The 10,225-nt window shown below is 45.1% G+C and overlaps 2 protein-coding genes across 2 annotated transcripts; both read right to left on the bottom strand.

Annotated features, from left to right (window-relative positions):
- Positions 1–3,329: 3,329 nt before the first annotated feature.
- LOC136548991 (uncharacterized) lies at positions 3,330–5,740 on the bottom strand. Its single transcript, XM_066540320.1, has 2 exons — positions 5,674–5,740; positions 3,330–4,071 (listed from the first exon to the last, which is right to left on the bottom strand). The coding sequence occupies exons 1-2, from the start codon at positions 5,738–5,740 to the stop codon at positions 3,479–3,481; spliced, it is 660 nt and encodes a 219-aa protein (XP_066396417.1). The 3' UTR covers positions 3,330–3,478.
- A 161-nt stretch (positions 5,741–5,901) lies between these two features.
- Positions 5,902–6,643, bottom strand: LOC136552448 (uncharacterized). Its single transcript, XM_066544019.1, has one exon. It carries the CDS (start codon positions 6,641–6,643, stop codon positions 5,966–5,968), a length of 678 nt encoding a protein of 225 aa, XP_066400116.1. The 3' UTR covers positions 5,902–5,965.
- Positions 6,644–10,225: the final 3,582 nt, after the last annotated feature.

Below are 10,225 nucleotides of genomic sequence, written 5' to 3' on the forward strand. Positions count from 1 at the left end.
TTGCCCACTCCACGGTGACTGCTTATTTGGCGTGCTATGTCTGATCTATTCGCTAAACGAAGGGGTATGAACCTACGGTGAACTAGTTAAAAAGTTTAAGGACCAAAAAATACAATTTCAAAGTTGATAGACCTGAATGATATACCACCACAAGTTAATGGATCAAAAATACAGTTTAAAAGTTAATGGACGACACACCATAAAAAATTAATAGATCTACGGTGCATTTAACTCTAAACAATAACATATTACATTGCAATGTGATAAGTTATTATGAACTGTAGTACCTATTGAACCCTTTGTTGCATAATGTTTACTTGAACATGTATACAAAATAAGAAAAGAATGAAATTACCACGATCAAGCTTCCGTCTTGGCTGCTTCTGCTCCCTAGCTTCACGATCACGAGTTCACGTACCCTGCTAAACGCTTGTCAATTGGCACGGCGCCACGGCCGCTTCGGCACTCGGCCTCTCGCGAGCTCGCGGCCTCGCCGTCCGCCGCGGCGCCGATGCTGAAGTCCGGCAAGTGCCAAGTGCGAAGCGGCGGAAGTGCCTAGGGCGGAGTCGCGAAGGCACGATTCGACGGCAAGAACAAAAGACATGCACGACCGAGGGAGAGGAGTCGACGGAGAAAGCTGAACAGACGCGACACGCGTTTTGGCCTTTTGGGCTACATAGGACTTGGGCCAAAAAAAAAAAAAGGGACACCAGACCTATTACGGGCTGCACTTGCCCAGGGACGGGCCAATTGCGTGCGGACAACCTTTGCCACCACATGCGGCGCGGCGGCCGGCCCCGGAGCACGGCGAAGTAGAACACGACGCGTGTAAGGTGAGGATGATGATACCGGCGGCTATTACCGCGGGCCCGCGACCTTCTTTTTGTTGCGAAGCTTAGCCTTACATTCAGGAAGTAGGAGGCACGTAAAAAGGTTTGCGGTGTTTTCTGAATGTGTTATTCTGTGCGTTTGGTGTCCAATCTCATTGTGAGTTTGTGATATGAAAGGGACGTGGCTAACGTCCGGACGTCCGCACCTGTCTTGTTGTGCAGTTCATCCTGACTGTTGCGCCTCACCTCCTCCTGCGTGCCCACCCCTAGCGTCGAGCACTCTTGCATGTCGTGCTCCCTCAGTCTCGCATGCGCCAGCAACGCCCTCCGGCCCTCCCTCTATTGCATGCAGCGACAGGAGTGGTAACAATTTTTTCTCTACATGTACGGTTCTCACGTGAATGCGCTTCACTCATGAAAAAAATGGAACGGCACGACCTGCAACTATTGCGTCTGCATACCCGTCTCCACATGCCGCATGCAACTGTTACGCCTGCACGCCGTGCACGTACGCATGTCGCTGCACGTTACATGCATATGGGGACCACACACCGCCACGCGCCCGCTTCGCTGCCACACATGTGGGACCGCTATGCCTGCGGGGACCACATCTGTATGCACCCGCTTCCTACGTTTGTTAATGTTGCAATATGAAAGCACTTCTGTAACATACGTCTGAAACAGGTGAAACATTTATAAACATACGTTTGTAACATATGTGTATAGTAACTACAACATCCAGATAAACACACTTGCAACATACGTCTGAAACAGATGAAACATTTTGAATACACACTTGCAACATATTGTTGAAACATATGCAACATCCAGATGAAACACTTGCAACATAAGTCTAAAATAGGTGAAACATTTGGAACATACACTTGCTACATACATGTATAGCCACTGCAACATATGCAATATCCAGATAAAACACTTGCAACATACGTTTGAAACAACTGAAACATTTGAAACATATACTTGCAACATATGTATATAGCCATTGCAACATATGCAACACCAGATCTAATAATGCAACATCCAAATAAAATATATGCAACATACATCTGAAACGTATGAAACATGTGCTCATCTACTTGCTGCCGCCCAGTGGAGGCTAGTTGATGTGGCACGAGGCGCGAGGTGGAGATGGCACGAGGCACGAGTGGGGTGCGCAGCACGAGGCGCGAGGCACGGGCGCACACAGGCGGGTCCGGTACAAAGGCATGAGGCGGGAGGCACATGGGCACGTGGCGCGAGGCGTGCTCGTCCCGTCCGTCCGGACCAAGGTCCTGATAGGAGCATTAGCGATACGAAGGATGAGGTTGCGTGTTGGTATACACCTAGAAATTGTGGTTTGGTTCCAGCAAACAACGATTGAGCGAAATTCCCTAAAACGTCTAGTGGTGTCCTTCATTTTTTTTTTCTGCTCCTCTCTTTTCTGTTAGTGTTAGGTAAGTGAGTTGTCTTGGATGTGTTCTGTCAGCTCCTTGCTGGCCTTGTATTTGTTGAACCTTGCCAGGGTTTTTTTGCCCCACAGTTTTAATTAAAAAAACAACATTTTTACGCTAAACTTAAAAGCAACATTTGGATTTGTCATTATTAAAGCGACCGTGACACTAAAAGAGGATGATGAATTATAAAAAAAGGTATAACAAGACATATGATCACTTTGTGTTCGTGACAGAGAGGAAAAAGATTATTTTCTCATCAGAATGATTCCAAGACCAATGAATGTGACTAGCGGCTTCTGTACCCTTGTTAATATCAACGTAAATAACGTCATGCACGAAGATGGCAAATAGAAACCGACAACAAAGGAATTCTGTTTTGTTCACTAATGCAAGTTTTTCCATGAACTTGGTTATCTTCGTTTTTGCATGAAACTTATCAGTGTTATTACTCGGAGCTTGCCGCGCGCATTAGTAGTTATGTGTGCGGCAAACACTGAAGTTTTTGAGAATTTAGCAATAGCATGGATGGTTAGCCAAGGTGACTATATATCTCTATCCACCATGTATCAAAACCCCAAGTTAGAACTTAGAAATATGTTTCACCAAAGCTATTGTTTTTTTCAGCGGTAGAAAATGTGCCCGCTGGCAGTAAGGCAGTTGTGTAGAAACTTCCTTAGAACTTGTTTGGCTACACTCGTATTCACCTCAATCCATATGCATTGGAGCGGATTAGAATAAAAAATAATCAATTTTCCATCCCACTACAAGTAGATTAAGGTGAATATGAGTACAACGAAACAAGGCCTCAATGTTTGAGGTGGGTTTACCTGCACACATATATTCGTAGAGGTAAGCATACATGTACCTACACGTCTACAATAGTATGTTTATTTGTGAATTTAACAAGTTGTAATTTTGATGCATTTGTCATTTGGACCTAAATTTAAGCAGAGGTAGGAAGTTGTACTTCCATTATTAAAATAAATCCAATCAAAACAATTAAAAAAATTGTAGAGGGCCTATATTGTTTGTGAATTTGTAGAGGACCTATATTAATACATTTTATTTTACTGTCCCTTGAAAACACGGTCGTTGATACTTTCAAATCAGAGCATATTTGATGTTGATGTTCATCACACAAGCACAATATCTGTTCAGAGATGAGCAGAACCACTGGATATATATAGCTTGTTACTACCGGCCTATATGGACCGCGGAGGTGCACTCCGGCGTGGCGTTGGGAGGCAGCAATTGCACGGTGACCTCGCACGCCACCTCCGAGCTCGCCCTGATCTTGAACGTGCCCAGCACCGCGGCCTTGCCGGTCACCTCCGTCGCTGTCTCGAACGGCAACTTCCCTGTCGGAAACTCCACCCAAAAGTACGGGATGATCGCTACCTTGCCGGTGTCCACTTCAACCGCGGCGGCGATCGTCTGCGTCTCGCGCCGGCCGATCTCCCCCGCGGGCACCACCGACAGCCCCACGTCCTCCCCGTGGTACCGCACCACCGTCGCCACGTCGCCGTACCGGAACGCGGCGTAGTTTGGGTTGTTCACGGTGACGTCCACGTGCACGGTGAGGTTGAGGTCTTGGGCGCCGCCGCCGTTGCTCTTGGGCCAGATTTCCGCTCCCACCGCCGTCGCCACCACCTTGGGCGACCGCGGCCGGAACAGGGTGAAGTAGAGCGCCACGAAGATGACGGTGAGGAGGACGATCATGGCCACCAGCACGCCGCAGCAGATCAGGACGGGCCTCCTGATCTTCCTCCCCTCGGCGATGCCCACTTCTTATTGTGTTCTTTGGGTTTGGAGGCGCAGGTCAATGGGACTAGAGGTGGAGGAGAGAGCGGCCATATGTAAGATCGGAAGTGCCGAAGTGGCATAGGAATTTCAGTTATTTTTGTTTCTTTAGGGCCCGGTATGGCGGTATGTGATCGCTTTGCTCACTGGTGTTCTATTGATTACTATTGTTAAATCTGTCAGCTGTCCGGTGATCAGGTCGCGTCCCAGCTCAGGACATTTCTAAAATAATACCACGGAGATTGGAGACTAGTGCTAAGGTGTTTGTTTTGCTATGGTTGCACATATAACTCCTATATAAGTAGATGTTATATAACAACTTCTATATGTTAGTAAATTTCACTCTATATATAGTACCCACTCCATTCTAAATTATAAGTCGCTTCGACATTTTATACATTCAATTTGCTATATATCTAGATATATTAGCAAATTGAATGTACAAAATGTCGAATCGACTTATAATTTAGAACGGATGGAGTATCTACTTATTCTGACCCAAAACTTAAGGTCTTAAGCTATCTAGTTTTTATCATTGTGGTCACTTTTAAGTTTTAATTGTCAATATATGCAACAAACTATGTAGATTTGATAGTAGAGTGAGATAATCATGTCACTATGCTCACCGTGGAATAGGTTTTGATAATATGTTGTGATATCATGGAAATTGACCCAAAACTTTTAAGTAGGCCTAATTCAGCTTAGGGTTTATTTGGATGCATGTGTATCCACTTCCATCTATATGTGATGGAGTGAATTGGAATGGAACTTAGTTTAATTCTACTCTAATTCACTTCAACACATGTCGATTGAGATGAATACATGGCATCCAAACAAGGCTTTAGTTAGGAGTTAGTGTGCTCATACACCCAACCATTCACATTCAGGCCTCGTTCGGCTAGTATGATATTTGGCTTGTTCGGCATCTTTTTTCAGCCGGAATAGTATTTTTCTCTCACAACATTTCAACCAGAACAGTGTTTTTCAGCTAAGTTTGTAGACCAGCGAACGGGGCTCTGGGCCTTAGAGTATTCTCCGATCAAATTTAGATTCCGATTTTTCATCTCGCTAGTACCTTCTAGGCTGAAAAAAATAGATGGGGATGTACACTGCGGATGGGCCATCTTAAATTTGGATTCCTATTTTCGTCTTAATAAAAAACCGCTAGTAGTACCTTTTAGGTTGGAAAGAAATTGGGTGGAGAATTACGGAGGTCTACCTGTTTGTTTGAACTTATCAACTTAGCTTATCAATTATGATACGATATTTTTCTCTCGTAATAAATCAGCGAACCATACTTTTTACTCTGGCTTTTCAGCGAAGCGAGCAGGGTCGTACATGTAGCGTGAGCCATTTCGACGCGTCGGTAGTATTTTGTCCTGCTCTCTTTTTTGTTTTTTCGATTGAGATCGCAATCTGCTCCTTTTAAACTGAAGAGTCGAGGTTCTGTAGCTTTCAATCTAGAAGAACGAGAGCACCAGAGCACACAAATAAGAAGAGAAATCGGACGGCCAATGAAACACCTTCATCGACCTCCACCAAGAACGGCCCAGCACAGCCCATCGTAAACGTCTCGTCTCTCGTATTACCTTGGAGGCCGGGGTTGTTTCTGGCCTTGCTTAGCCCATGAAACGCGGCAACCTCGGCCCGGCCCATTCTGACTTCGCTTTTTTCGGCAACCATAACAGCTGAACGGAACCATATCAAAATCCGTACATCTGCTCAAAAAAAATCTCAAATTCCGTACAGTGTACAAGTGCAAGAGATACACCGTTTTATAGTAGAGAGAAAAAAAACTTCAACCACACTCACAAAGGTTCCCGTTCTACATGGTCGTAAACCATGGCCATCGACACACAAACAAATCCTCCGACTCCGATCCTAGTCATGTTCCTGCGCGCGCCCTGCACCCTCATGGAACCCCGCGCCAGAGCCGCCGGAGCCGTTGCCGGACCTCGACCCCGACGCGGCGCCGGCCCCGGCGCGGACGGTGGACACGCACCGGGAGCTGCTCTCGCCATGGAACACGTACAAGCGGACGAAGCACACGGTCTCCACGGTGGCGGGCACCTCGAAGGCCCTTAGCACGAGCGCCTTGCCCACCACCCTCACCACGGCCACGAACGGGAGCACGCCGGCGACGGCGTCGGACGCGAAGTGCGGGTTCTCGGCCACCTTCACCCCGTCCACCACCGTGGCCGGCTCGATCCTCGCCGTGGACTTGCCCCCGACCTCGCCCGCCGGCACCAGCGTCGCGCCCACGGGCGCGCCGTGGTACGTCACCACGCCCGGCGTGGGGCCGTACCGGAACGACGATTTGCTCGGGTTGGTCACCACCACGTGCACGCCCACCGACAGCTTCAGGATCGGGTGCGGGAGCAGGCTGAACTCGTCGATGCTGATGTCCACGAGCGTCGCCACCACGCGCGGCGGACGCGGACGGTACACCAGGTAGAAGGCCAGCGCCAGCACTCCCAGGATCACCAGCACGCCCAGCGCCACGCAGCACGCCATGCAGTGCGCCTTCCGCCTCGCCTTGCTCGCCTTGTCTTTGCTCATCTTCGCCGGATCGGATCACCCTGCTGCTGCGGGGGAAGCTTACTCGATCGCTAGTAGTTTTAATTTCTTGATGAGTTGCTCAGTAGTCAGTACACAGCAATGGCAATGTGATCGATCGACGATCTGATGAGCAGAGTTATATTTATTTGCTCGGCATCTTGTTGGCAAGTGCTTGCTTGTTCATCGGTTTTTGATTTGGTGGTTTGGAATTCTGTGTGCATTATGTTTTTTTTATAACTGATTGCAGGTGAAGAAGACACTTTATCGTCCAATCTACATCTGCTGAGGCTAAATTATGCACAAACCGTTATGCACGGTACGCAACGCAACGATCCGTTGCCTTGTGATGTGCCTACATAAAACTCAGTAAAATTACAGGAGTTTGGTTGCCTTGGGATGTCCCTTTTGATTCTCTTTTTCGACCAAAGGATGTCTCTTTTTGATTGTTGATTGTTGTAACCAGCAGGTAGGCCTATATCTCTTAGAGTAATCGTACTAGGTAGGTTCTAACCCAGGCCGGTTTATAACTAAAACTTTTTGCTAAACATGTCCTATCGTGTGGATTCATGAGTCATGACATCTTATTCTTTTTTATATCAACATTAAGCAGTTTTACCATTATTATTAATAAAACACAAAATGAAGCAAACCCACCTAGGTTGTTATAAAAACTATATTTTAAATACCTTAAATTTGCATCTAATTTACTTGCCACCACCATTATTTTAAAACTAGAAATAAGCTAAATTAGCCTATTGAAGCTGAAATCTAAATTGCATACCTACTCCTTACAATCACTAATGGTTTACACTTAGGACAACATGTTGACTAACGAGACTGTAGATTTGTTTTTACAAAAATTTAATCCCTTTTCAACCTTTATTTTTAAAAACAAACCCACTATTTTTTTATTTTTGATCTTTCGGTTGCGCCGACACACCTGGTGCGGTAAAATCACGCTTTCGTGTCACATGTGTTGGCGCGGCAAGATCTGCTATGTTGGACGGTGATTCTACGTGGGAAAACCTTGTCACGCACTTCTGTTGGCGCGACGGTACTATTTTGTCACGCTGACAGGAAATGGCACGGCAAGGCTTAACCTTAGGAAAATCATATCTTTCCATATGATGTCGGATGAAAATTATTTTTATATGACAATTGTAGGTTTCGATGAGATTTATAACTTTCTAGTTTTTTATTTGAAGTCGTTAAGATGCTCAAAAAATAATATAATGTTTTAGCTGCATAATAATTGCGTACAAGCGCTTGTCATCTCAGAAAAACAATATATGTAACTCCTCTTAACGAAACACGGTCGCGTTCTTGAAAAAATACTATCTTTCTTTTATGGTGTCAAATGAAGATATATATTTTTTATATGAAAGTTATAACTTTTAATGCAATCTATAACTTTAGAGTTTTAAGTTTTGAGTTTGAGGTCATTAAGATGTTAAAAAATAATATAAAGTTTGAGCATCATATTAATTGCGTAGCCGGGCTTATCACCTCACAAAGATTGTATCTTTCTTGTACGGAGTCTATACTAAAGTAGCTATGGTGAGACATACAACTTTTTAGTTTTGAAATTCTTTATTTAAGATAGTTAGGATATAAAAATAATAAAAATTTAAAGGAAAATATTAATCGCGTATCCCTTAGAACTGCATTTCACAAAAACCAACAAATGTACCTTTTGGCTTCTAATACAAATATATATTTTTCTTTTCAGAAACCAATGTCGAAATAGACGAACATGCCCGTTCAGTGCTCATTTACCTATTGTTTAGGCTTTTGGCTTTTGAATGAACATAAGCCAAAGCCTGGAGAGAGAAAAAAAAAACCAAATAAACAGGGGATTTGTTCCATTCTTTATCTGTGGACTGTGGTGAAACATCAATTCTAGCTTGTCAAACATAGAGGCTTTTATCTGTGTACCCTTAAAAAAGATGCCACACTCCTGCGTACCTCTCAAAAGTTGGTCGTCACCTACATGCCCTCGCTCGAACTTTTCTTTTCCCTCACGCCATTCCGTCGGCATTTGCTCCTAACGGTGGGTAACGGCTCTGGAGAATGACTCAGTTGCCCTTGGGCTTGTATGGGCGTATGAACTTTTTCGTTTCCCCTGTGCCATTGCCAGGCCAATTGGCTTTGGCGCCAGAGACGCCGCTGTTGGCGCCAAAGGACAGGGATTTGGCGCCAAAGAGCCTGCCCTTCTCCTCCTATATATTGGCGCTAAAGGCCAGAGAGTTGCCACTCTCTTGAGCCCTCTCTTTGACAGCCATGTCACAAGGTAGCAGCAGCTATGGTGGTGCGCCAAGGAGGCGTGTGCTTTGCCTGAACTGTAATGTGCTCGCCAATCGTTTCATCTCGACGACCAGGGCCAACCCTAACCGGGCCTTTCACAAGTGCCCTTATTTCACGGTTTGTGCTTCTCTCTTTGGTCAACATTGTTTGTCTTTCCCTCTTTGCCCAGTCTCTATGTTGGATTTCAGATTGGAGGATGTCAGTACTATCAGTGGGAGGATGAGATGGGGGAGACAGCTACACCAATCCAAGCAGTTCCACTGCAGGCAGTGGCAGCACCTGGTGGTTTTCCCACAGCTCCTCCTCTGGCCATCTTGTAGGAAGGTTCCCAGGCAGCTGTAGTTGAAGGCCATGCACCAATGGACAAGAGGGTGCCGCAGCAGCTTAGGAGGATTGAAAAACTTGTGTATTTGTGCTTGGTGCTTGCTTTGTATGCTATTTTCAAGAAGTAGGCTGTTGTTGTGTGTGTGTGTGTGTGTGAGTTTTCATGGATGTATGGATCAATCAATGCATGAATGAATAGATGAATGAATGAATGCTTCTCATGGTTCATAACAACATTAAGACAAAGAAACTAACAGTTCACTCATCCATCACATAACTGGTAGCATAAAGTGTTTCATCACCAACAGCATATGGTGTTTGATCACATCACTTACAGTTTACACATAGAAACTAAATTACTAGAGTTTGTTCACATCACTAACATGAACCATCAATTCAGACAAGGTTTTTCATGACAGCCCCAAAAGAACATCAAAGTACCAAAAGATCATGCGTCAGGGCCAAAAAAAAGAACATCACAACACCAATAGAACATCACTAGAGTTTCTTACTGCAGCTTCTTTGGTGTCAACTTCTTCTTCACTGCTCCCTTATTTCTTCTTGGTGTGCATTGTGGATCCATAGGCTCAAGTGGGAGGTCATCAACTGGCTAAAGCAATCTTAAAAGAAGCCATATCTAGGTAGATAGTTCCCACTATCATAGGAGGGTCATCTTTGTCATATTCAACATCAGGAAATTGAAATTGCTCAGGCTCCCTATCAGCAACTTCCTTATCAGAGGATTCATCTATTTCTACTTCCTCATCTTCCTCGTCACTGGTTTCATCATCAGAACCTGACTCAGCACACTCCTCATCCCTATTAGCAACTTCCTCATCAGAGGATTCATCTATTTCTTCTTCCCTTTCTTTACCCCCCCTTGGCTCTAAGAACTGGTAGAAGGAGGTGGAGGGTGGTTGGGACCAAGATCAATATATAAGCCTTCATCATCAA

This window comes from Miscanthus floridulus, chromosome 4, assembly GCF_019320115.1.
Source record: "Miscanthus floridulus cultivar M001 chromosome 4, ASM1932011v1, whole genome shotgun sequence".
Taxonomy (NCBI): Eukaryota; Viridiplantae; Streptophyta; class Magnoliopsida; order Poales; family Poaceae; genus Miscanthus; species Miscanthus floridulus.

Excerpts from the sequence above, each read along its gene's own strand:
- LOC136548991 (XM_066540320.1), bottom strand. The coding sequence starts at position 5,740 with ATGGGCCGGGCCGAGGTTGCCGCGTTTCATGGGCTAAGCAAGGCCAGA. Across the intron at positions 4,072-5,673 it reads AAACAACCCCGGCCTCCAAG|AAGTGGGCATCGCCGAGGGG; the intron begins GTAATACGAGAG and ends GAACACAATAAG.
- LOC136552448 (XM_066544019.1), bottom strand. The coding sequence starts at position 6,643 with ATGAGCAAAGACAAGGCGAGCAAGGCGAGGCGGAAGGCGCACTGCATG.